The sequence below is a fragment of the Cydia amplana genome, chromosome 24 (assembly GCF_948474715.1).
Source record: "Cydia amplana chromosome 24, ilCydAmpl1.1, whole genome shotgun sequence".
Taxonomy (NCBI): Eukaryota; Metazoa; Arthropoda; class Insecta; order Lepidoptera; family Tortricidae; genus Cydia; species Cydia amplana.
Window position 1 is genome coordinate 7,772,663 of NC_086092.1, and position 27,857 is coordinate 7,800,519.

At 39.4% G+C, this 27,857-nt stretch overlaps 1 protein-coding gene across 1 annotated transcript in view; it reads right to left on the minus strand.

The window, feature by feature from the left end:
• The window catches only part of LOC134659280 (angiotensin-converting enzyme-like), a 30,263-nt gene that overhangs the window by 449 nt on the left and 1,957 nt on the right, over positions 1-27,857 (minus strand). The window contains exons 2-16 of the mRNA XM_063514933.1: positions 25,067-25,143; positions 24,380-24,599; positions 22,845-22,967; positions 20,698-20,944; positions 18,266-18,348; positions 17,950-18,058; positions 16,196-16,310; positions 15,373-15,525; positions 14,173-14,297; positions 13,148-13,232; positions 11,980-12,073; positions 10,416-10,490; positions 9,597-9,671; positions 8,941-9,074; positions 1,367-1,465 (exon numbers count right to left, since the gene is read on the minus strand). Of these exons, the coding sequence (XP_063371003.1) occupies positions 1,367-1,465; positions 8,941-9,074; positions 9,597-9,671; positions 10,416-10,490; positions 11,980-12,073; positions 13,148-13,232; positions 14,173-14,297; positions 15,373-15,525; positions 16,196-16,310; positions 17,950-18,058; positions 18,266-18,348; positions 20,698-20,944; positions 22,845-22,967; positions 24,380-24,599; positions 25,067-25,143 (1,814 nt within the window). The remainder of the gene's footprint in view (positions 1-1,366; positions 1,466-8,940; positions 9,075-9,596; positions 9,672-10,415; positions 10,491-11,979; positions 12,074-13,147; positions 13,233-14,172; positions 14,298-15,372; positions 15,526-16,195; positions 16,311-17,949; positions 18,059-18,265; positions 18,349-20,697; positions 20,945-22,844; positions 22,968-24,379; positions 24,600-25,066; positions 25,144-27,857) is intronic.

Consider the following 27,857-nt stretch of genomic DNA (forward strand, 5'->3'; position numbering starts at 1 on the left):
CTATGTTTTTGCAAAAAACCGGTTCCGATCCCTGGTTTAAATATTTCCGGCGTTACTAACGATTATTAACGCATTCACTGCCAGGGGGCGTGGCCTAGGAACAAACTTGTATGACGGTCGACGCACATGTGCGTCGGTGGCAGTGAATGTGTTAACGACTAATAATTAACATTTACTTTATAATACTCTCTTTCTTTTTTTCTAAGGCCGCGAACTTTTCAGTCCCCCTATTATAGGGGATATTACTGCAATGTTTTGCCGCCAGAGTGCAGCACTAGCGCCTTTAGTAAACCATAGAGTAACTTATACATACTGTACCTTAAACGGTTTTTTGACAAGTTTTCACAGACAATCAAATATGACATTGATACATCAAGGCGGTGTGTTTACAAAGGGCCTACCGGGAAACGCGAAATCGAAACTCGGCTATCTGCCTCTTTATCGCTCTAATATGCAAGAGTGATACAGAGGTTAGATCACAAAATATCGACTCTCTCGTTTGCGGTAGACCCTTAGATTGTGACTTATTGTGGGAGTGGCGCCCCTTACGCAGAGTTTCGCGTAATATTCCCTATTGGACGTACATACATACCAGGGATGTTGCGGATGTCGATTTTTTGACATCCGCGGATGCGGATGCGGATGCGGATGTCAAGATAGTACCATAAAAAACGTCAAATATTACATTTTAGTAATTTTTATTTCAAAAAACCGGCCAAGTGCGAGTCGGTCTCTCGTTCCAAGGGTTCCGTACATTAAGTCCCACTCACGCTTGACTGCTCATTTCTAATAGGTTTTTTTCGGTTAATGACTAAATTACCTAGCAGTCTAGCACTTACGCCGATGCTAAGACGTTCCTGTACCGACCTGTTCCACATCCGCATCCGCATTAAATCCGCATCGATTTTATGCGGATGCGGATGTTGAAAATAGTGCGGAAGTTCCGCGGTTGCGGATGCGGATGCGGATATTCGCAACATCCCTGGTACATACGGTGAATTGTCACTGTCATGAAAGGAAATTTGGAAATAAGCCTTTTGTACTTGCCTTCTTATTTTAAAAATACAATTCACCAATGTTCCAAACCCTTAGATTACATTAAATTTCAGATTAAAGATTAAAGTTTATGACATAATGTGTAACTTCTCAAATATTTTTTGTTAAAGTTATACTTGTAGTGTAAATGTATGTGCATTTATATTATATAGTACCTATTTAGCACAGTTACAATTTAAGGAAACTGTAGGTCTTGTGGGAGTTAACTATTTATGTACAGATTTTTGTATATGACCGTTTGTTTCTCAATAAATAAAATAAAATAAATAAAAAATAAAATAAAAGTAATTAAATAATGTGTAGCCCTTACTTGACTAAAGATTCAGGTGATATCCTGTTAGTCTTCCCTCTGGTCATGGCTCTGATGATGTCCGAAGTCGGTTTCGAGGCTCCGGGCTGCATAAGCTCACTGGCGACAGAAAAAAATACAAACTTTTATTTAGAACTAGCTTTTGCCCGCGACTTCGTCTACATGGAATTAGTAAATTAGGTAGGTAGCTATTTATTTTATCCAGTCTGCTGCTTTTTGTTAATTCCCCATACAAACTTCCACCCCCGTTTTCACCCTCTTAAAGGATGATTTCTGGGATAAAAACTACCCTATGACCTTCTCCGGGACTCAAACTATCTCTATACCAAATTTCAACAAAATCGGTTCAGCGGTTTAAGCGTGAAGAGATAACAGACAGACTGACACATTTTCGCATTTATAGTAGTAATAAAACACTTTATTGTACAAAAATCAGAACAAAACAGAAAAAATAACATTCGTCATTAGTACAAAGGCGAACTTATCCCTTTAAGGGATCTCTTCCAGTTAACCTTAGCGCAATTGAGGGAGAATTGGAGACGGTAGACATCCGTAGTGTACCAACAGCGCAAAAAAGTAATAATATTAGTCTAGATAATGGGCGGACGACGGATGCAATATACGTCAAAATCATGTTGTCTTATTTAAACCAATTTTAACATTGATATAGAATAAAGAACTGGATACCCAATCAGCCGCAAAAAATGGCCCCACAAAAGTAACGTTGAAACAGATCACGCGTTACTTTTTCGTTTAGTCTTGTTTGAAACGCTCAAATGTGAAGTTGTCAACAATTACGAAATGTGCCGTTAAAATATGTAAAAATAACAATGATAAAACAAGGAAAAAGGATGGAATGTATTTCTTTCGGTTAGTTCTTTGGATAGCATTACATAATTTATGTAATTTGGTGGTAATTTTATGGTTTTGAATAAATTAATTTGTTAGTACCAAAGAAGGGATGTCAAGGAACAAAAATCTAATGAGTCGATGTGAGGTCAATATTTATTTTTATTTTTATATGGAATTCGTAAGGAATAATATTATGTTTAAATTCAAGATTTCCAAGAAAACCTATGCGACGTGCAAAGTGGACTGCTATTTAATTATAGCTAGAGATAGGGGTGATGCAGTTTTAAACAAAGCAAAACGGCACTTGTGTGATCGGCCCATTTCCCTGTTTCCGACAACCAATAAGGGCTTATATCGACTAACTGTAAATGCTAAACCTGTCTGAACACAGTGACAACCACAGGATTTTTTTGGGTTATTTCGCTTTGGTGGTAACTAGTGGGAATTCTTTTTCCCAGTAGTTACCAGTGGTAAAAGGTGGGAAAAATAAATCCTAGTAGTTACCACTGATATCAACTTGGTGGTAACTAGTGGGAACAACCCGATTTTTTTATAAAGTATGGACTTTATAAAAAAAAATCCAATCAGTACCTAAATGTCCCCGTGCACCCGTGCGATGAGTCAGTGTAGATCTAAAATACACAGTTATTTTATTTAATAAGTTGAATTTATTTCAAGGAAATTAGTATTTAAAGACGTATACTTACTTATTAAAAATTTAATTTGTTTGAATTTGAACCACGAATTAATTTTATTTAAACTCCCGATTAAATTAAATTTGTTTTATTTATTACTTCAATTGGTTTTTCTGTACAGTAATAGCTATTCAAGTGTACCAAAGTGACTCCATTCGTTCATTATTCTCGTTTGACGTTGCTTGACGTAAATACGTTACGTTTAGTGCCATCGGACTAAATTTTTTAACAGTGTTGGTACTTATGTATGCAAATTTGACACTTAATGCTTACGACATTAAGCTCTTTTCTGTACGAAACATTTATCTTGACTCAAAATTTACGTAAGCGTTTTTATCATCAATGCAAATGGTGCGAAACGTCATTGGGATCCACATTTCTTGACGTTTTTGTTCTGCTTTGTGTGTCTATTTCTTTTATATTAAGGGGACGGTATATGACGTTTTCGATTTAGAGCTCACTTTGTGCAATCAATTTGTTCAAGAAATGTTTAATAACTGCATTAAATTATACGTAAATTTGTTCACGAAGAAGCCGTGTACCGGCTCTTCACGGCATAATATTTTTTATTTGCTGTAATTCTCTACAAATCGACACTAAAAGTATCCAAAAATCAAAATATGGAGTTCCGTTTGAGCAACACGCATTACAGTTTTGCCTTTAACAGTAATTGAGTTGTTGTGTGATTTTGAAAGCTAGATAACTAAACTAGCAAACTATTATCTACTTATATTTTTACTCACAAATACAACACAGAAATTCAATCCCAAATGTAAACTTTCGTACAATTTCCATACATTGACGACATCACTCAAAATTCTTCTTCGAGTCAGATGGCCGCTGGCCTTGGATCGAAGCAGACGTGTACGTCGTCGTAGCTCGTTTTTGGCATTATTTAGACATTTCATCATATACGCATACGAAAATGTATACCAGTAGATAAATTGTATTTCAAAAAACAGGGTAAATAAATTTATTTAAAATTTGATTTGTTGTTATTTACAGGTCGTAACGATCGAAAACAGCAGTAAACTATCCTAAAACAATACGATTACAATTGAATTTAAGTAACTTGTTCCTTCAAAACCCGCTTAAAATGAAAAAAGTTTAAAGACTCGTTTTACTGATTGGGATTGATTTTCATTATGCTGGTATCAATTTTGCGTCATTAAAAAAAAGTATATGACTTCTGTACGTCAATGACATTTGATGTCAATTGTAATCTTGTATTTACGTTAGAGAATATTATATATTCATTTAAATATTACTTACCTATTAATACGAAGCGTAATTCGTTTAATACCTGAAAGTCTTAGTGTCTACACCTACTTTGTTGCCGTTCGTTCCGTCTATATGTGTGCGATTACGTGCTGTTCTCAATAATCAAGAAACAAGCCATAATCTTCAAGAATAAAATAACAGCAAGACCAGCATTTAGTACTAACTAGTTTTTGCGGATTTGGAGACAAGAGATGAAGCTTACAGGCTAATACCGCTGCGGTCTGGTTATTGTTATGTGTATATATCGAGTATTATATAAATTTACTATAAAATAACAATGTTTTATTTCAATGACATTATGTGCGTAGGTATGTATGTTTCGGTGATTATAAGAATTTTGTCCACACAATAATTGTGCAAAGCAGAGACTGCATCATGCTTTCTTTACGGTATAAGCGGTATGGTACCGTTATTATTTATCAATACCGGTTCGTTTTGAAGGTAAAACTATACCGGTTGAAATACAAAGTACGGTACCGGTATACAATTACAGCAGGGACAACCATTTTTATAGGTGTACAGTCAGCTGCAGAGAAAAGGTACGACCAGATAGATAATTGTATGCAGGGGTGGTACCTTTTCTCTGCAGCTAGCTGTACCTAAACCATCATTGACCGAGCGTTGGCGAAGGTCTCCGTTTCAACTTGGGCAAAAATGCTTTCGTATGTCCGAATTCTTCTCCTTTGCATATCACATTTCTCAACTGATTCTCGTGAAAATTCGGTAGTCCGATATAATTATTCGGTTTCTTTTTTTTTTGAACAATTTAAAATAGGCAGAAATTGTCATAAAGGACTTAAGCGCCAGTAGGGTCTGTGACACTTAAGACCACTGCGATTATTAGGTACTTACTGGCCCCTATTTCACTACGACCACGGTGACAGGTGCGACAGTTGTCGACATCACTGTTGCTGACGTCACAGGCCTCCATAGGCTACGGTAACCGCTTACCATCGGACGGGCGATGTGCTTGTTTGCCACCAACATTTTAATAAATAACTAAACTCCATTATATTGCCACTAAAAAATTCTTATTTTGCGAAGCTAATGACAAATGTCACAAGAAACACGGCAACTGTATCTAAATTGCGACACAGAACTCATTTCCTGTCAAGACTTACCGAAAATTCTTTGAAAAATCTTGTGACAATTGTCACAAGATTTTTTCGCGAGAGAAATGTCTGTTTTATCCGATATAATAAAGTTTTTTTTTAATAATAGGTACAATGACGGTGGCAAACACGAATACGGCCCGCCCGATGGTAAGCGGTAACTGTATTATTAAATTGTACAACGGGACTTAATCGCGTATCTAAGTTTTAAGATTTACCTCCGACGTTTCGAGGACGGCGTTGTCCCCGTGGTCTCGGAGAAGACTGGCTTAAGTTGATATCAGCATCTTCTAACCGCGCGAGTTTTTCGAACTACCCGCACTTGGTCTTGTTTATCCGCTTGAACGTTTTGCGGTTCCGTTGTACAATTTAATAATGTGTAAAAATCGTGAAAGTTTAAATCAGTGTTAGCGGTAACTGTAGTCCATGGATGCCTATGGCGTCAATAACAGTGATGTTTTTGTCGTACCTGTCACCGTGGTGAAATAGGGGCCAGATTACGCCGCGCCGCGTGGAACGTGAGGTGCATTGGGGTAAATGCATACCATTCACTCAAGGAAAATAATCTCCCTTATAAGATCACTCGTGTGTCTGCCATTTTGTTAAAGCCAATTTTCTCCGTAAGTACTGGACTAGTTCAATTGAAATTTAGTACACATATGTCAAGTAAGGAAGTAGTAAGTCGGTGATCCGAAGATGAGTAACGTAAATAAATGAACTTTTAACTTTGCGGCGATTTTTGGTATCAGGTTTGGTATCTCACATATCAGATATAATACATAACTATAAGTAGGTGAGCAAAAATGTACCATAACCTAACTCAGAATTGTATTACATAAATACATATACAAAAAATAGTTCAACGCCAAAAGATTAATGGAAGACCTATGTCCTATAATAGGTGAGTTGGTCGTAAACAAAAAATATGCAATAAAAATGTGTAACTGTGGAACCCATAGTGAATCCTACTCGTACATGATCGGTTTTTATATTATGTACCTATAAGATATTTTCTACTTTATACTTTATAAGTGTACCTACATAATATTTACTTATAAGCAGTTGTCACGTAAAATATTTGTAGATTTTTTTGGAAGTATGTGTCACATCATCATCATCTTCCTCGCGTTGTCCCGGCATTTTGACACGGCTCATGGGAGCCTGGGGTCCGCTTGGCAATTAATCCCATAAATTGGCGTGGGCACTAATTTTTATGAAAGCGACTGCCATCTGACCTTCCAACCCATAGGGGGTAAACTAGGCTCTTATTGGGATTAGTCCGGTTTTCTCACGATGTTTTCCTTCACCGAAAAGCAACTGGTAAATATCAAATGATATTTCGTACATAAGTTCCGAAAAACTCATTGGTACGAGCCGGAATTGCAATTCGCACGCTCTTACCGCTAGGCCTCCAGCGATTTTTTTGAAGTATGTATAGCACAAAAAAAATATTTAGAAATGTAACATTTAAGGTAGGTAATTAAAATACGGTATAAACATTATTGGAGAAGACTTGGAGGAAGTGTCATAGGGATCTACATTCGATGCGTGGAAAACAAGTTCTTTTGTCTAATTATAATCCATCGGCAATCACGCGAGCGCATAAAACGAAAATAATTTTTTTTTCACTCCCTAAAACTCCCTTAACCTAATAACAGTAAAACAAAAAATAAAATATAGAGGGTTACCAACCAGCCAAAGAATTATAAGTAGATATATGCACTTATCCCAACGCACCTCACGTTCTACTCTGCACGGGGTTCATTGCCGCTCCTACCGCCGTAAGTAACTATCAACACCTACATTATCAAGGCTACGATCGAAGATAATCGCTTCAGCACTGAAATAATACCGGTGGAATACCGGTATAATATTTTTTATTTTAATTGTATTAATTTAATAGTAAGTAGTGTAAGATATTAGGGGTACATTAGCCAACACTGTTTCCATATATTTTCAAATTTTATTTTGTCCGCCTTAATTAAATTTTTCACCCTGCCGGAACTTTATTTATTTAAATTCTCATTTAATTGATTTTGAGCCTTATGAAAAGTCGTATAGAGTAGTAAATAAAATTTTACATCTGACTTAATGACATCTGGTTTTATTCGGTTTAACTTTAGAAAACGCGTATCTCGACAAAGCCATAATGTAGAAAATTGTCAACAACCAAATGAATTATTAGAATTTAAATACGTCACGTGTGACATGAACAGACAAGGAAAGCAAGATTAAATGTATTGTTTCTCTTTCTTCTTTCAATGGAACGCTTTTCCTAAAAGGAGGCCACTAAACTCAAAACGCTATCTTAAAAAAAAACTTGATGGGTCAGTGACCTGTCCCAGTAAAGTGAGGTAGTGTGCGTGAAGTGCGATTGTGTGTGAAATGGGGTAAATTGACAGAATCTGAAAATTTACCCACCTCTACCGTCACCTTAAGTCAGTGAATTTTAATTACGTATATCGTTTGACATGATTTTGACGTATATTGTATCCGTCGTCCGCCCATTAAATATTAGTATGGATTTGTAAACCAGCCGGGCTAGCACATAATTGGCGCGACAGTATCTCGCAGCGAGATACTGTCGCGCCAATCATGTGCTAGGGGTGCGGAGAGAGCGTAGAATGGAAAATCTGGCTAAAATTTTATGATATAGAGGCAAACGAGCAGACAAATCGCCTGACGGTAAGCGATTACCGTCGCCCATGGACACCCGCAACACCAGAGGGGTTGTAACTTGTAGTTGGATCTGGCGGCCTAGCCAAGGTGACAATCGCTTACTTACAATAAAGATAAAGATAAGATAAAAGATAGTTTATTCAAGTAGGCATAATTACAATGCGCTTATGAACGTCAAATAAAGCTAGGTAGACCGGCTCCAACCCTACACCTCTGCCCCGAGAAGATTTAAATCCCCCCTCAATTGGAGGAGGGTATCCCAATATGGGACCGGCAACAAACTCGGCGGGACACATCTTTTCAAAAATAATTACATCTTATAATTAACATGCATTACGAGAAAATAAGGAAAAAAAAATACAATTTAAATCACTATAGAATTCATGCAACTATACACATAAGGTGTAATAGAAATTTGATTTAGAAAATATACATATGTACATGGAATCATACAAATTCGTAGCTCTTTCAGAAAACATATCAAATTCTTACAAAAGGAAAAGAAAATAAAGTTATTAAAAGAAATGGGAAAACATATTATATAAATCTGATTGATTATTATGAATTACCAACATATAATATTTGATGTGTTTTCCTGCTTACCTGAGCTGTGTCACCTATAACTCTATACAAAATACAATGTTTTTAATTGCTACTACTTTTTATTAGTTTCTGGTTTGGACCATGCATGTTTGTCTGTCAAGTAGTCCTCGACTCTGTAATAAGCTTTTAACATCAATGACTTTACAACAGGTAGTTACGATTGTTAGCTTGCTTAGGCCGGCTAGGTGCCTAGGGTGATATCCGTAGCGTTACCTAGGGTTTGGCATGTTGGCTACGCGGCCTGAGGGCCTACCGCGAACCACGTTCGACGTGTTGCCTCTCTGTCGCACTTGTAAATTTCACGTCACGGCAACACGTCGAACGTGGTTCGCGGTAGGCCCTCTGGACTCACCTGAGTACCCGACCGGCCTCCCTGCTTCTGTACACGTCACACTCGTGTAAATGTCCCGAATGACCGGCGGCCACGCATAGTTGATCGAAGATCTGGAACTCTAGTATCGTGGCTAGAAAGTATTTGATGTATTCCTGTAGAAAGATATTAACTTTATACAACGTGTAGAATAAACAAATTGGAATATTACAGATACGATTATTATTAAGACAAATTCTACAAAAAATAATATAAAAATATCTGGGATACCGAGTTTTGCTCGGAAAACATAAAAACTCAAAAATGAGCGTTTTCCCAGAGATAAGACTAGATAGATTTTTCGCCCCCAAAAACCTCCATATCCACTTGCCCGTCCGACGATAGCATAGTATCCGAAATAAATATGCTCTTAACCGTCCGCGGGAACCTTACTATCCAAAGGGGTGGAAGAAATAATTGATTTCAGAGCCATCTAACGGAATATTCCGGCATTATTTACTAATTCTCTTGATGCAACAACATAGCCTAACTAAATAGTTAGCTCTAAAAAAATATAGATGGCAGTAAACGCTAGGGTTTTGTAGAAAGTTGAGGATGCGCAGCGCGGGGCGTGCGTCGCTAAAAAAACCCGGACGGTTGAGAGCAAAACAGTCTCGCGGTGTTTAAACTTGTCTTACTTGGTCTGAAATTATGTGATATTTGGATCCAGGGTCGAAATCGGCTTCTGATCTCGATATAGGAGGCACCACGCCCTGAAATATAAAGAGAAAAAAAATCGAAAATAATTTATTACGACCATAGTCGTGCTTTCAAACTGAGGCCCGTTTCTCAAAAGCTTGTAACTTGTAATACAAGTGGAAGTCCCTTTCTAACAAAAGCTATCAAAAAGTGACATCCGCTTGTATTACAAGTTACAAGCTTTTGAGAAACGGGCCCCTGGTGGTCGTCGGTTCAAACTAGAGTATAGCTCTCCTCGAGAACGCTCTCTATTTGTATGGGAAACATTCTCGCTCGTAAATATTAAACGGAGAACGTTTTCGATAACTTTACAACTCTAGTTCAAACCCTGGCATGAAATCTGATGAAGCGAATTCATGAATTGAATACATTTTACTTATTTCGGAAATAATTTACGGGTGTTAATGTTGAAATGTGCATCCAGTGGTAGTACGTGTAACTAAAACTAGATAATATTCAGTCAGTAGCGACCTATGTATTAACAAAAAATTACTTAGCAAAACTTCAACGTTGGTCATAATAGTCATAGTCAATGAGGCACATGTCAAAAAACAAAATTAATATAAAACTAAATATCTACATATATGTATGTACCGGGGATTACTTTTAACAGTGTAAAAAAATGTTGAATTATAAGTTTTTAATTTACAAACAACATAATATAAAACTAATTAAACGTAGTGATCGTACAACTAATAAATATAAGATTAATATGGTATTTCTCTTAATGTGTGAAAATTGTTGTAAGTCCTAGATACCTGGTATCGTAGTTTCATTTGCCACCATCTTGAATTCATATTCTGTACACCGTCTTCGAACACCGACCAGCGCCACTGCAAATAATAATTAGGTTATTCAAGTCCACCTTGTATATTATATTATATATATTTATATTATAGGACATTATTACACAAATTGATTAAGCCCCACGGTAAGCCCAAGAAAGCTTGTGTTGTGGGTACTCAGACAACGATATATAAAATATACAAATACTTAAATACATAGAAAACAACCATGACCCAGGAACAAATATCTGTGCTCATCGCACAAATAAATTCCTTACTGGGATTCGAACCCAGGACCGCGGCTTCACAGGCAGGGTCACTACCCACTAGGCCAGACCGGTCGTCACTGAATAGATTAAAATAGTTTTCACCACACCAGCTCGGAAAGGCTTACTTTGCACTTCAAAAAATGATAGCAAAGTTGCATTTTATTCACATGTGAGGTAAAGTAAACAAATGCAAATTTTGAGTTGTTTTCTTATATTTGCTGGTAAAATTGACTTTTAAATGATTATTTTGGATGATAAATATTTAATAACATTCATTTGGATTTGATTTGGTTTGATATTTTACATTTAATATTTGCTTCGGGTTGGTGTGGTTAAAAATTTTGTGTTTCACTCGGGGGCAAATTTTGTTTAACCCTCGTGCTTTGAAACCCTCGCATCGCTCAAGATTCCATTTTTCGAACCACTCGCTACGCTCGTGGTTCAATTTTGGTATCTTTCGCTTGCTCGGGTATCAATATTAGCACGAGAGCGGTTAAACAACAACTTTGCCCCCTTGTAAAACAAATAACTATTTTTATTCGTAAACACACATACAATACACATAATTACACAAAAAGAACATAGTGAAAATAAAGTGTCACGAAATGGCCGCAAAATATACCAAATTGTTATTGAATTGATCATATACTTCGTTTTTTTTAGCATTAGAAATTTGGTAAACAATCTTGATGTGTCTTTTAATTGAAAAACACATTTTAAAAATAAGTTGCGGTAAATATGTAACAATTACGAATCTAATACGATCTTTTATAGTCTTCTGCTTTCATAAGTAATAGTTATTGATTTTTAAAAAGTGTTTTTCAATTAAAAGACATGTCAAAATCGCTTATCTTCTTTCATGTTCTTTCTAATATTTAAAAAAACGAACTATAGAAGGGGTGTAAATTCAAAAATGCACCGTGCTTCATAGTTCACAGCTGAAATAGATGGCGCTATAATGCGCCATATTTGTGTTTTGGTCACCGAATAGCGCCAACTACATCAGCTGCCAAATTGGATGCACGGATTTCATTAAATGATTGTAATTTTTGTAAGTACTTAGGTGCATAGGGGCTGTCCATAAATTACGTCATCTATTTTTGACGATTTTTGATGCCCCCCCCCCTAATATCATCCAAAAATCATGCTTCGAATGACCCCGTTTCCTTCTACGTAATGCTACCATCATCCGATGTCCAGACCCCCCCCCCTAATTTGAAATGAGTACGTAATTTATGAATGGCCCCTTAGGTATTTTAAAAGTTTACCTGGTCCAGCATAAATGCGAAGGGTAGATACGCAACTTTTTCTAAAGCCATGGTCATTAGGAAGTTCATGCTTACTTCATAGGGATCGTGGGACCTGTGAACATTAATAGTACATTACGATACAAGTGTGAAAAGTACGAAATTCTCAACGAGTAGCGATAAATTAAAACACAACCGAAGGGAGTATACCATAGAGAAATATAGTAAGACAAGAGTGCTCACTCTATACATCAGCTTCATCATCAGTTCCGACTATTAATTTCAGTGTCTACATCTAGCATCGAGTAGCGGAACTATCAGTACTGCTACTTGACAATAGATGTAGCACCGACCGGAGAGTCTAATGCTCAACAATATAAGACTTTCCGGTCGGTGCAACATCTATTGTCAAGTAGCAGTACTGATAGTTCCGCTACTCGATGCTAGATGTCGACTATGAAAAAAAATAGTCTTTTTGGTACCAAAACTGATGTATGGAGTGAGCACTCCATGTATTTTTTTGCGTAACGACTCTAAATACCGCTATGATTTTTTTCTACTCGTCGACTGCAATGCTTGAATTAAGACTTCGTATACCAAAGTGAAATCGCATACTTTTTTCACTATGGGACCCCAACTCAACTATAATATTTATTTCGATACAGTTTAGTCAACTATAATATTCATTTCGATACCGTTTAGTCAACTATAATATTCATTTCGATACCGTTTAGTCAACTATAATATTCATTTCGATACAGTTTAGTCAACTATAATATTCATTTCGATACAGTTTAGTCAACTATAATGAAATTGACCAATCGAAAGCGCGGAGCAAGTACCAGGGCCTCATGAGTTACGAGGTGTCGTTGACCAACCGGCCGGGGGCGCGGGGCGCGGGGCCGGGTCGCGTACGAGTATGAAGGTATCGCGGCTGCTCGCGCATCTTAGCTGTATACTTTTGGTTTTTTTACCATATATGATTCTTCTACTAGTTTTAAGTATTTTTTTTGACTCGTAGAAAAAGTATTGTATACAATAGTAATATAATCAAGTTTTTCAATCTCGTACCTTTACTTAGGCAACTCAGCAAGCTTCGTTGCCTAAACACGGTACTCGACTGAAAAGCTCTCCATTATATCACGATTGTATAAAATACCATTAGGAACATGTCTGTTTTGTGTCTCACTTGTTCTGATAAAGTCCGACCCGCTGTAAGTGAGGTAAGTTGTACACTGAGAGCGTCGCTGCGTTCGCCACCGCCTCGTGAAACGCTGGAACAATACAGTATAACTGAGTGCAGAGATAACTGACCCCCCAGCATATAACTTGTCCCCTGCAAACAACCCTGATTTAAGCTTTCACGATTTTTACACATTATTAAATTGTACAACGGGACTTAATCGCGTATCTAAGTTTTAAGATTTACCTCCGACGTTTCGAGGACGGCGTTGTCCCCGTGGTCTCGGAGACTGGCTTAAGTTGACATCAGCATCGTCTAACCGCGCGAGTTTTTCGAACTACCCGCACTTGGTCTTGTTTATCAACTTGAACGTTTTGCGCACTAGCAAACAAGTTCACTAATCAAATCATAGTTGCGGCTGGTGGGGTCAGCGTACTGAAGGTGTGCATAATTACATACACTGTATATTCAACAATTAACAATCAATTAATCAATTAATTTCAGTGTCTACATCTAGCATCGAATAGCGGAACTATCAGTACTGCTACTTGACAATAGATGTAGCACCGACCGGGAAGTCTTATCTCAACAGCATAAGACTTTCCGGTCGGCGCTACATCTATTGTCAAGTAGCAGTACTGATAGTTCCGCTATTCGATGCTAGATGCTAATAGTATTTTTGGTACTAAAACTGATGTATGGAGTGAGCACTTTATGTATTTTTTTCTCTATGCCTACTGTTATGGTAAATTATGCAGCCACAGTACATTTACTGCCATCTTTCGACAGAAGATTAAAACTGTTAGAACGCCATTTGACTTTGACCCTTATTCTTTCACAGATATGTGTTAATTTGTTAAATATTGTAATTAACGCCATCTACCCGACAGTAGGCCAAAGGTATGGTGCAATCTTTTCGAGACTTAATTTAACAAATTACGTCTCGAAAATGACAGTAACTCTATAAAATCTATACATTGATACATTGATTGATACATTGTATATTAAACAATAAACAATGAGTAATATACCAGGATTAGCGCCATCTCTGAACAGTTGCGGCTGGTCGGCGTATTGAAGGTAGTATTGAATGTGCGCCATCTCGTGGTGAGTGGAGATCAGGTCTTGCATGGTGACCTCCGTACATTGTTTGATGCTGTAACCAAAAAAGTGAGGAAAAATGTTTACATATTTATAGATGGTCAAGCAAACCTTGACGATATCCCTACGCGCCTACATTTTTAAAATTTGCCGCCTTTTTCTACTGACAAGATCTGCTTGACCAAGTATATTTAAATTATTTTAATTTTGTCCCATAATTTAAGCAAGCTTCCCAAATGGAGAGGTGTCTTTTCACCTTAGTCACTTAAAAAACTCACTTTAGTCACTTTAATGGCTTTTAGTCACCTAAGTCACCTTAGTAATTTTAGACTCTTTAGAACAGTGGTTCCTAACCTTTTCAGTCCGGTCACCCCTATGAAACCTGATTTTACCCCTCCTCCCAATGGTATAAAAAAATAAAACGTGTAAGTTTGTTGTATTGTTATATTAGGTTAGCTTATTACCCCCGCAAAATACCAGTCTTACCCCCACGGGGGTAATTACCCCCAGGTTAGGGACCACTGCTTTAGAAAGTTTAGACATTTGAGATTTTTATGGGTACTTTAGACATCAGTCATATTAACTAAGTCACCTTAGTCATATACATACCTTAATTCACACAATAGTTGACGTCAGGTTGTCTGGTTGTTTGCCACAATTCAGCACGCGGGATTGAGTTTGACCAGTCTATTTACCTTAGCCTGTCACTTTAGTTAGCTTATTAGTAGTCACTTTAGTAACCTTAGACATTTTAGTCACTTTAGTAACCTTTATCACATTAGTCACTTAATCCAACCATAGAGAAAAAAATACATAGAGTGCTCACTCCATACATCAGTTTTAGTACCAAAAAGACTATTAGCATCTAGCATCGAGTAGCGGAACTATCAGTACTGCTACTTGACAATAGATGTAGCACCGACCGGAAAGTCTTATCTCAACAGCATAAGACTTTCCGGTCGGTGCTACATCTATTGTCAAGTAGCAGTACTGATAGTTCCGCTACTCGATGCTAGATGTAGACACTGAAATTAATAGTCTGAACTGATGTATGGAGTGAGCACTCTTGTCTTACTTATTTCTCTATGATCCAACTTAGTTAGTAGTCAGTGCGTTTATTAGCCACTCACCGGTAATCTATCCTGTTACAAAAGTCCCAAGCACTGGCGGTGCATTGGACACTTCTTTGTGGTGGTCGCACCAGCATCGACCCGCGCCAGAATTCGGGAGGCGCGGGTTTGAGTCCCATCGAGGTGTAGAACTCTTCGGCCATTTGGAACATTCTGTAATATACGAAAATGTTTTCTAAGTACAAGCCTTGTTTAAGTAAATTAATAAATTGAGGTTTCTTCCCAATGCGGGCCTAGTTTACCCTCTGGGTTGGAAGGTCAGATGGCAGTCGCTTTCGTAAAACTAGTGCCCACGCCAATTACTGGGATTAGTTGCCAAGCGGACCCCAGGCTCCCATGAGCCGTGGCAAAATGCCGGGACAACGCGAGGAAGATGATGATGAATAAATTGAGGTTTACCGCGAACCATTTTGTTCATTCCATCGTCTTTTTAGGGTTCCGTACCTAAAAGGTAAAAACGGGATCCTATTTCTAAGACTTCGCTGTCCGTCTGTCTGTCGCTGTCTGTTTGTCTGTCCGTCTGTCTGTCTATCACCAGGCTGTATCTCATGAACCGTGATAGCTAGGCAGTTGAAATTTTCACAGATGATGTATTATTGTTGCCGCTAAAACAACAAATAGGTACTAAAAACAGAATAAAATAAATGTTTAAGTGCGGCTCCCATACACCAAAAGTGTTTTTTTTCCATTTTTTGCGTAATGGTACGGAACCCTTCGTGCGCTAGTCCGATTAATTCCATTTATTTACTCTTTATGACCGGGCCCATTTTTCCGCAGGTTTTGTATATAAATTTGGACTCCGTTTTCTAATAATTAAGCGAACCTTAGCGGAGTGAAGCCCTGTCTCAGCATTTCGGCAGTCACGTCTATGTTCGGAGACTGAGGAAACGGCATCACCAGGTCCATGATGGACTTCCAGTTCTGCGCCCACATGTTGCCTGGAAGATTAAAGATAAAGATCATTTATTTGCATTCAACATTATAGTTTGTAGCTTTCTAGTAGACCCGAAGGCTTATCCTATTGTCTATTGTTCAGTAAAACCGCACGTGCTACTTACCTGCAAAAAAGGGTCCTAATGATTCTATTTGGCACCTGAGCGCGGGCTAGTCCAACGCTCAAAAAACCAGTGTAGGTGCGCTCTCCGATAACGCGCCTTTGTTACGCATCTCGATGACACATTTTAGACTGGTTCTGTAGCGTTCGACTCGCCGGCACTCAGTAACCGAAGCACCGATTTTTTTTGCAGGTGGTTGCGGCACGTGGCACGAGCGGTTTTTCTTAACAATAGACAATAGGATTAGCCTTCGGGGTCTATTAGAAAGCTACAAACTATACCAGGTCCAAAGTGTTAATAATACTTATAGTGGTAGGTTTATATGTTTAACCTCATTTGGTATGCAATAGAGTCCTATGATATATTATAAACTAAAAATACGTCACACACGCTTTTTCAACGCTTGAACTGTGACTATTTTAACATATTGAAAAGAAGAACTTATAAGTTATAATGGCTATGTAAAAGGTTAAAGAAAAAGTTAACAGTCAGTGTCAGCCGCATGGTGGTCAATGAGAAGACACATACAGGGTGCTTCCTGTAACAGGAGCAATAAATTAAACTAAAGGCTGTACTCCTCAAACTGACCAACATTTGTTCAGCCACTTTTAAAAATTATGAATCCTTTAGACTTCCTTTTTTTCATACAAAATAAATATTGCCTTCAATGTACGCTGACATCAGTGTGTTTGACGTTGCTTTTCACGCTTTAAACATAACAAAATTTGCAATACATTGCGTCTTAGAATAAACTTTAAAGTGTAATAAAAATCAAAACATGAGTTATTTTTAAAAGTTGCTGAACAAATGTTGGTCAGTTTGAGGAGTACAGCCTACAGTTTAATTTATTGCTCCTGTTACAGGAAGCACCCTGTATACAATAGGTTCACATATTAGAAATAGGTGCTGACGGTACTTAGAAATTGCTCCACCAAAAAGGACCCGGCTCTTACTTTACTTTAAAAACATACTTTAAAAAAAGTCGCTTCCCGCTGTCTGTCTGTCCCTATGTATGCTTAGATCTTTAAAACTACGCAACGGATTTTGATGCAGTTTTTTTTAAATAGATAGAGTGATTCAAGAGGAAGGTTTATGTATAATTTGTTAACCCGTGCGAAGCCGGGGCGGGTGGCCAGTAATATTATATATCGTCTTATTTCGTCTTTAGTCGTACCATAGAGAAAAAAATACATAGAGTGCTCACTCCATACATCAGTTTTAGTACCAAAAAGACTATTAGCATCTAGCATCGAGTAGCGGAACTATCAGTACTGCTACTTGACAATAGATGTAGCACCGACCGGAAAGTCTTATCTCAACAGCATAAGACTTTCCGGTCGGTGCTACATCTATTGTCAAGTAGCAGTACTGATAGTTCCGCTACTCGATGCTAGATGTAGACACTGAAATTAATAGTCTGTAGTATGGAGTGAGCACTCTTGTCTTACTTATTTCTCTATGGTCGTGCGTAGGTAAGCGAGGGATCGTCTTTATTTTTAGCGGTAGGAATATTATTATTTACCTAGTAGATGTGAAGGTATAGGTCCATCAGAGCGTACTGTGGTCTCCCCATATCTTTGGACTAATCGTCTGCGCACGTATGTGAACAGCTGTTTGTACAGTGGCGCCACCTGCGACATACAATATCGTACTATAGACTGGTATATTAGCAAAGATAATAGGAGTGTACTTATTGAGCGCTAGATTAGGAGATTTAGGACTGTGAAATAACTTGCGTTTTGGCAAGAAAACTGATGTATGGAGTTACCACTCTTTCTTTGCTTATATTTCTCTATGGTGGTAACTAGTGGGAATAACCCATAGATAAGTATACCTACCTGATTGTAGGTTTCTTCTGCGCTGGTTCTAAAAGATGGATCGTCGTAGGCTGCTCTCATCTGCTCACCAGCGTCTCTGTATCCTGAAAAATGCAGCTATGCTGTAGCTATGGCTATCTGATCTGACTGATTAATTTGTCTATATTTCTATTGTATAGTTGCTTTATATCTTTCTAATTCTTTTCAATTTTTAGTGTATTTTCCCCATTCCTTTTTTTTTTTAATTTATTTATCACAAAGTACACAACAATTTTTAACAATTTATATTCCTCGCCAAACTGCGATTGCAGTTTGTTGGCGAGATCGCGCTCATTTTTAAGTTTTAAACATAAATATTATGCTATGCACTAATACACTAAATACTATACTTAATTTAAATACATACTATCCAAAAAGCGAACATGCATGGCGATTATTATGACAAATCAAAAAATTTTTGTGTAATATATGTATGTTTATCCTATACATTTTGTATGTATTTATATCCTTTATCTTTCTGGTACCTTGTTGTACATTTTGCTGCATTTGTCCTCTTTTCACTTTCTCCTCTCATCTACTCAAAGGTTAACTGGAAGAGATCCCTCAAAGGGATAAGTTCGCCTTTGTACTTCTTACTAATTGTATGTTATTTTTAATATGTCTTTTTGTACAATAAAGAGTTTACTACTACTACTAAAAATAAATATACTTGGTCAACCAGATCTTGACAGTAGAAAAAGGCGGCAAATTTGAAAACTGTAGGCGCGAAGGGATATCGTCCCATAGAAAATTTGAATTTCGCGCCTTTTTTTACTGACGGGATTTGGTTGACCAGCTATAGTTTTATCTTTTAAAAAGCTACTTCGAGTATGGACTCGCGCGCGAGAACGCAACTCATGCTAAACCGTCAGATGAGAGGAGAGAGAGAGAGAGAGAGAGATATAGAGAGACAAAGAGAGAGAGAGATAAAAAGAGAGACTGACCTGTAGCTATCGCAGCCTGGTTAGCCAACTGCACGTATCTTATGAACCGGTTCTTTAGCTTCGGTCCGGTTTTGTCCCGGAAGCTCCTTTCGTTCCTCCATTCAATCCGGGAATGCGCCAGGATCCGGGATATTTATACAGAGCGAGATGCCGAATATAGATTCAGAGCAGACCTGCTAGCATGAGATGCGTTTTCGCGCGCAACTTCATACATCTAGCGCGACTTCAAATATGGACTCGCGCCCGAGAACGCAACTCATGCTAGACCGTCAGATGAGAGGAGAGAGAGAGAGAGAGACAGAGAGAGAGAGAGAGAGAGAGATAAAAAGAGAGACTGACCTGTAGCTATCGCAGCCTGATTAAGCTAACTGCACGTATCTTATGGACTCTTCAGCTTCAGTCCGGTTTTTGTACCGGCAGATGAGAGGAGAGAGAGAGAGAGAAAGAGACTGACCTGTAGCTATCGCAGCCTGGTTAGCCAACTGCACGTATCTCATGAACCGGTTCTTCAGCTTCGGTCCGGTTTTGTCCCGGAAGCTCCTCCACACATACAGCAGTTCCGACTCGATCCGGGAATGCGCCAGGATCCGGGATATTTATACAGAGCGAGATGGCGAATATAGATACAGAGCAGACCTGCTAGCATGAGATGCGTTTTCGCGCGCAACTTCATACATCTAGCGCGACTTCAAATATGGACTCGCGCCCGAGAACGCAACTCATGCTAGACCGTCAGATGAGAGGAGAGAGAGAGAGAGAGAGAGACAAAGAGAGAGAGAGAGACAAAGAGAGAGAGAGAGACAAAGAGAGAGAGAGAGACAAGAGAGAGAGAGAGAGAGAGAGAGAGAGAGAGAGAGAGAGAGAGAGAGAGAGAGATAAAGAGAGACTGACCTGTAGCTATCGCAGCCTGATTAAGCTAACTGCACGTATCTTATGGACTCTTCAGCTTCAGTCCGGTTTTTGTACCTGCAGATGAGAGGAGAGAGAGAGAGAGAGAGAGAAACAGACTGACCTGTAGCTATCGCAGCCTGGTTAGCCAACTGCACGTATCTCATGAACCGGTTCTTCAGCTTCGGTCCGGTTTTGTCCCGGAAGCTCCTCCACACATACAGCAGTTCCGATTCGATCCGGGAATTTCGGATCCGGGATATTTATACAGAGCGAGATACCGAATATAGATTCAGAGCAGACCTGCTAGCATGAGATGCGTTTTCGCGCGCAACTTCATACATCTAGCGCGACTTCAAATATGGACTCGCGCCCGAGAACGCAACTCATGCTAGACCGTCAGATGAGAGGAGAGAGAGAGAGAGAGAGACAAAGAGAGAGAGAGAGAGATAAAAAGAGAGAGTGACCTGTAGCTATCGCAGCCTGATTAAGCCAACTGCACGTATCTCATGGACTCTTCAGCTTCAGTCCGGTTTTTGTACCGGCAGATGAGAGGAGAGAGAGAGAGAGAAAGAGACTGACCTGTAGCTATCGCAGCCTGGTTAGCCAACTGCACGTATCTCATGAACCGGTTCTTCAGCTTCGGTCCGGTTTTGTCCCGGAAGCTCCTCCACACGTACAGCAGTTCCGATTCGATCCGGGAATGCGCCAGGATCCGGGATATCTCGGGGTCCAGTTGCATATCGCAGTAGGAGGGGGTTTCTTCGTACAGTTGGGTGTATGAGGGTGTCATTTGATCCTGGAAATGAAGGAAAAACCTGAGTGTTTGCTGTAAGGGCAATAAAAAAAACAGTTGAAAATATCATCTTTTTATGGTTTTCATCAGCATCAAGTCGCTTTTAAAATAAAATTCATGAGTTGCTCGGAAGTCTAATAATCTAATCCTCCCATCTCCGTTCTGCCACCGTGGGACTAGACGCGGACTTGCGTTTCAGCCTTACGTCGTTTACTCTGCCACTGATTCGTACTAAACGCTATGCATCCAGCTTTATCATGCGAACGGCTAAAGCCGGCTTCCCACGGCCCGTTTTTTCACAGATCTGACCGCGCCTCTACAGGCCGAAGATCGTGGGAACGGTCGCATCCGACGAGGCCTGTCGTCACCCGTCCGATCCGTCGGGAGTCGGTAACTTCAAAGGCGCGTCGCGGCGCGTCGCAACGGTGCCAATAGGGGCGCGTCGGCGTCGGTTCATTTCACCTGGGACAGCGCACAGGCCTCGTCGGATGCGACCGTTCCCACGATCTGTCGGCCTGTAGAGGCGCGGTCAGATCTGTGAAAAAACGGGCCGTGGGAAGCCGGCTTAATCAACCGCACAGGCATCCACAGGCGTGGCGCGATCCGGTCTGGCCTGTAATAAACACGGGCCGTGGGAAGCCGGCTTAATCAACCGCACAGGCATCCACAGGCGTGGCGCGATCCGGTCTGGCCTGTAATAAACACGGGCCGTGGGAAGCCGGCTTAATCAACCGCACAGGCATCCACAGGCGTGGCGCGATCCGGTCTGGCCTGTAATAAACACGGGCCGTGGGAAGCCGGCTTAAGGAGTGGAATTCACTTCCTGCAAATCTATCCCCAGTCCACTATAACTTGGATCTTTTTAAATCGAGAGTGAATAGACATCATTCATCCTAGACTGCATCGCCACTTACTATGGTGAGATTGCGGTCAAATGCTTACCTATTTCCAATAATAATAAAAAAAACACAAATTGGCACACCCATGTGCCTGTTATTTGACGACTGGTCTGGCCTAGTGGGTGCCCTGCCTGTGAAGCCGCGGTCCTGGGTTCGAATCCCAGTAAGGGCATTTATTTGTGTGATGAGCACAGATATTTGTTCCTGAGTCATGGTTGTTTTCTATGTATTTAAAAGGATTTGTATATTATATCTATAGTTGTCTGAGTACCCACAAGTCCCACAACACAACACAAGCCTTCTTGAGCTTACTGTGGGGCTTAGTCAATTTGTGTAAAAATGTCCTATAATATTTATATTTATTATAATAGTCGAAAAGTTTCCTCAATTTCTCCAAGATCCCATCATTCCCATCATCAGATCCTGATCGAATGGCTTAAAGACCAATTGTGAAATAAAGAGCAAAAAATCTTTAGGTATCCTGTATGAGTTACATTCTGATTCTAATATCACTACACTTTTAAAATAAAGTCCCCCACCGCGTCTGTCTGTTTGTGTCTATGTATGTTCGCGATAAACTCGAAAAGGTACTATCCTGTACGAGCTAGTAGTTCTTGTATACAGGGTGGATTTTCTTTTTGGGTCAGTGAGGGCAGCTACCAGATTCCGTGCTGCTACGAGAAAACGGTCTTAGAAGACCTTCTCTCGATTTTAAATTGATGAAGATTGGCTTGGCAAAAGCTTGTATGGAACCAAAAAAAAATTCCGGCTAGAAAAGCCACAAATCGAAGAAAACTTTTCCCATACAATTTGTAATCCTCAATAGGAACGGGATCGATTGGCTTCAAAAAAAAAGTTTGTCAAAAATGACCCTTTTCTCGCATCCTGTATGTTTTTTCCAAAATCTGTAAAAGCCAATCTTCATTAATTTGAAATCGAGGAAAGGTCTTGTAAGACCGTTTTCTCGTAGCAGCACGGGATCTGGTAGCTGCCCTCACTGACCCAAAAAGAAAATCCACCCTGTATTAATATACCTGATGGTATCCAGTGCTGGGGTACTGTATCCTGGGCACGTGGGGGTCGTAAGGTTTCTGCCCGTAAGGACAGATCTTGGCAGAGTTGTAGATCTCTTTCATCTCCGCGATTAACTGTTGAATCTGGAAATTAGAAATTCACAATGAAGTATGATGAAGACTATATTTGACCTCATTTAACAAGAACTGAATATCCGTTCCACTGGTGACTGCAGAGCTGGGGGCCGATTTTCGAATTTCGATCATTCGATTTTGTCACTCGAAAATCGGTGGAAAACGGCGAAACTCTAATTTTTGAAAAACGAGTGATAGAAATTTGGAATCGAGTGGTACTGACCACTCGTTTTCAAGTCTATTAGTAGAATTTATATGCCTAATAGTGGAGATATTACTGAACGAAATACACGAAATCGAGCGGTCGAAATTCAAAAATCGGCCCCCTGGCTCGTTATTCGCTCAGCGCATTGGCATTGCCATACAGCGAGAAAACGCGGCCAGTCTTGTGGGCACACTCCCAAGTGCCAGCGGCATAGGGGATATTTGTAGATATAATTTAAACCCATATAGGTTAACTCCATACAAAACCAAAAAATATCAAACACATCGTGAGGAAATCGGACTAATCCCAATACGGGCCTAGTTTACCCTCTGTGTTGGAATGTCAGATGGCAGTCGCTTTCGTACAAACTAGTGCCTACGCCAATTCCTGGGATTAGTTGCCAAGCGGACCCCAGGCTCCCATGAGCCGTGGCAAAATGCCGGGACAAACGCGAGGAAGATAGGTTAACTCCATACATCAGTTTTCTTACCAAAACGCGAGTTATTTCGTAGTAGACATCTAGTGTCAAGTAGCGGAATTTATCAGTACTGCTACTTGACAATAGATGTCGTGACGAACGAACCGTCTAATGCTCAACAATTTTCAGCGAATATTATAACCGGGTTAACCGGAACTCTATTTTTAACTCCTCCTGTGCTTTTACCTAATATTAGTTGTAAATTGTTTTAGCAAGTACAGTAGCGACGCTTGTGACATCTGGTGTTAAGTAGCGGTATAGTTTGTAGCTTTCTAATAGAGCCCGAAGGCTAATCCTGTTGTATATTGTTAAGTAAAACCGCTCGTGCCACGTGCCACAACCACCTGCATAAAAAATCGGTACTTCGGTTACCGAGTGCCGGCGAGTCGAACGCTACAGAACCAGTCTAAAATGTGTCATCGAGATGCGTAACAAAGGCGCGTTATCGGAGAGCGCACCTACACTGGTTTTTTGAGCGTTGGACTAGCCCGCGCTCAGGTGCCAAATAGAATAATTAGGACCCTTTTTTGCAGGTAAGTAGCACGTGCGGTTTTACTGAACAATAGACAATAGGATAAGCCTTCGGGCTCTACTAGAAAGCTACAAACTATACTGATAATCCACTACTTGACGCTAGATATACTCGCTAATAACTTGCGTTTTGGTAAGGAAACAGATCTATCGATCTATATTCTTTCCTTACTTATATTTCTCTATGCTTTAGGCCGGAAAGCTTACCTCAGCAAACTTATCATCAGGTAGCGCAGCTCTGCTGCTCTGCACTATCTTGCTCAATTGCCTCCTGCCCTGAGCATCTGGCAGTCGGCTGCCATCGAAGGCTGCCGCCTTCCTCCAGGACAGCCGTTCGAACTTGGAGCTGATGGCCAACTCTTCGAGCATCCGCCGCCGGTTCATCTCCGTTATATTTGTGACGAACTTCCATTGGGATATCGTTACTCTGAAATATAAAAAGTATTTTGAAAAAAAAAATCATTTTTGTCATCTTGGCTAGGCCTGCAGCTTGGGAAGGTTTCTTTTAAGAATATTTTTGACGGGCCTCGCTGACATTGAATCCGCACGCGGTTTTTAAATTGTGAACCTAGTCGGAATGCACGAAGGTTGATATTTGCTTGTAGCAGCGCGCGTCATTTGACGTCTATGGCGGTCAAAGGCTGTGGTTAAAGAATTTTATTGATCTCAAAAGTAATTTACATTTCACTTAATGTGCTACATGCACTAATTTATTATATTCTATGTTAATTTGTTAGATTGCGCCCGTGAGCGGCAATTTGATTCTATCAAAGGTTAATATATAAATTCGCATAGTGTCTGTTCGGAAAGGAAGAGTCGTGGAATGTATTGGGCCCTATTCATTCCATGATTCCACGACTCTTCTCTTTCCGAACAGACTCTATAAATTGTTACCTGTAGCACATCCCCGACGCTTCTCGATCGTATTCTCTTAGAAACTGCTGGGCCTCTGCCGCATTGCTGTTTGAACCCTGGAACAATTCATTTCAACATCTTGTCTATGTCAAAATATACAATCACTACATAGTATAAAACAAAGTCGCTAGTCGCTTCCCGCTGTCTGTCTTTCTGTCTGTATGCTTAGATCTTTAAAACTACGCAACGGATTTTGTTACGATTTTTTTTATAGATATATAGAGTGATTCAAGAGGAAGGTTTATGTATAATTTGTAAAACCCGTGCGAATCCGGGGCGGGTCGCTACAAAAAAAAATGACTTACAAAATAAAACAAAATTGTATTTGCATTCGTTATTAAGTTATTATATCGGAATGCAAAGTACCTAAAGTGTCATTCAATAGAACTTGCTAACTATGTAAACAAAAGTTACTAGTAATTTGACATTCAGTGTCAATTTTAGTATGGCGGTTTGTTTACATAGTTTTTTTGTTTACATACTAGTCCGTAGGTACAGTCGCCATCAGATATATCGGAGCGGCCGAGGCGTTCACAAATATCTGAGCATGCCTCTATTATCAAGGCGTTAGAGTGCGTGTTCAGATATTTTTGAGCACCTCGGCCGCTCCGATAAATCTATTGGCGCGAGCGAGATGCACGATAACTATTAATAAATAACATGATTTAAATGTCATTCTGATTCTGACATCAGTACGGCTACCATCAGTTTTGCACTGACATAAACGCCATCGAGAACGTAATTTACTTTCTATGCATCTCGCTCGTACTCGCATATTAGGGCAAGAGAGATGTATAGAAAGTAAATTATGTTCTCGAAAGCGTTTATGTCAGTTTTGACACTGTCAGTGACTCATGGTACGGGCTCTGTAAGTCTCAAACAAACAAGGAAAAACGTGATACACGTGATGAAAGTGTGAAATGTGTTTAATAAGCACCAGAGCATAACTAATATAGACAATAATTGGTTCTCATCCTGTACCTACATGCAAATCTATGACAGATTCAGACATAAACCGGCCAAGTGCTAATCAGGCCACGTATTATTTGTAGTTCCATCCCTACTACACTTATTTTAGGGAATTTTTATAAGTATTCCTATGCTGAGTCACGAGCTCGTTCTATCCTAAATAAGAGTTTAGTTTTTTTTTGGCAAAAAAATGTTTTTTTTTTAATTCCTTCTTCGCTTCTTAATCAATACGATACACATTTTGAGATAAAACTGAATTGGTTTTGAGCAAGTTTCGTATTAAAACGACCCTATTCTTTTGACCGCATTTAGGTACTTGTGTAGCTACGTAGCTCTAAAAAACGATGTCGAACGTGCGCACTTGCTCATTTGTTCTGTAGTTTTCAGTCACGCTATGATCTTAAATGACAGGAAGCGCATTAAAGAAATGACGCCTTTATTATAACGTAATTGAGTTGATGACCTTGCTGACATGATTAGCAAAGGACAAAATGGATCTGGGACCACCAAGGGAGCGGCCAAGGTGTTCACAATGTCTGAGCACGCACTCTAACGCCCTGACAATAGAGGCGTGCTCAGATATTTGTGAGCGCCTTACCCGCTCCGATATATCTGACGGCGACTGTACAATAAAAAGCAGATATTTTGCCATTTCATATATAACCGCTTTATGACGATATTTATTCTCCTGTTAAGAGGGGTCAAAGTGATACTTTTCTGTTCTACGACACAATTTTTTTACTTTTGTGTGTACCTAATATTTTTTTTAGCTTAAATAATATTTTGAAACATAATTATTTCCTCACTGGTGATGTGAGAAGCACTATATGTATCACATGGTAGCAAAATTCACATAAACACTTGAATCCTTCGCTTCGTTGGGTTCAATATACGCCCTCGCCGTGAAAATGTCATTTTGCTCCCTTGTGACACAATCTACTATTGTTTTCACACTAATAACCATTGAAATCTTTCATTCAAGCATTTTAGTCTGTCCTATTGGGCCCACTATGTATAAATTGATCAGCCATATTCGAACAATAAGATATGTCAAAATTAGATATTGAAAAAATCTCTTCAAACAAAAACTTCACTTTTGACACTTGTTTGACACTGACATATCCGATCCATATCGTTTCAATATCTAATATTTGACGTATCTTATTGTTCGAATACGGCTGGAATATTTCGTATTTATTTTTACAGTCGGTTAAAAATGAAGACATATCGTGACCGTGCAAGGTTTACATATTTAATTCAGCTACGCAATTTGGCAAGTCGGTCAACATACTTCTATTCACATGTATGTGCTTCACAGCTCGACCAGCGTAACTTGGTCCCTAGCTGCGTATATGTAGATTAATCGTTATTTACGATACAAGTGCGAAAAAGAGGTAATTCGAAACGAGTTGCGAATTACCTGTTCGCACGTGTATCGTACAACGTTTTACAGTACATATGGCACTTTAAACTTTCGACATACGCACGGAAAGTGCTATTTCCCGCACTAGTTCGGGAAAGTAGCACCATATGTACTGTAATAGTTATTTACGATACAAGTGCGAAAAATAGGAAATTCGCAACGAGTGGCGAATTTTAAAACACGAGCGAATTACCTAGGTATTCGCACGTGTATCGTACAACGTTTTACAGTACATTTATGGCGTGCTTATTATAGCGCAGGGTAATGGAGCATCAGAATGGTGCCTTTCACACTCTACTTTTCATTTCGAAAACGAGGAAAGTAAAATGCATTTTTAAAAAACCGGTCAAGTGCGAGTTTGTTTAACTCGCACACCGA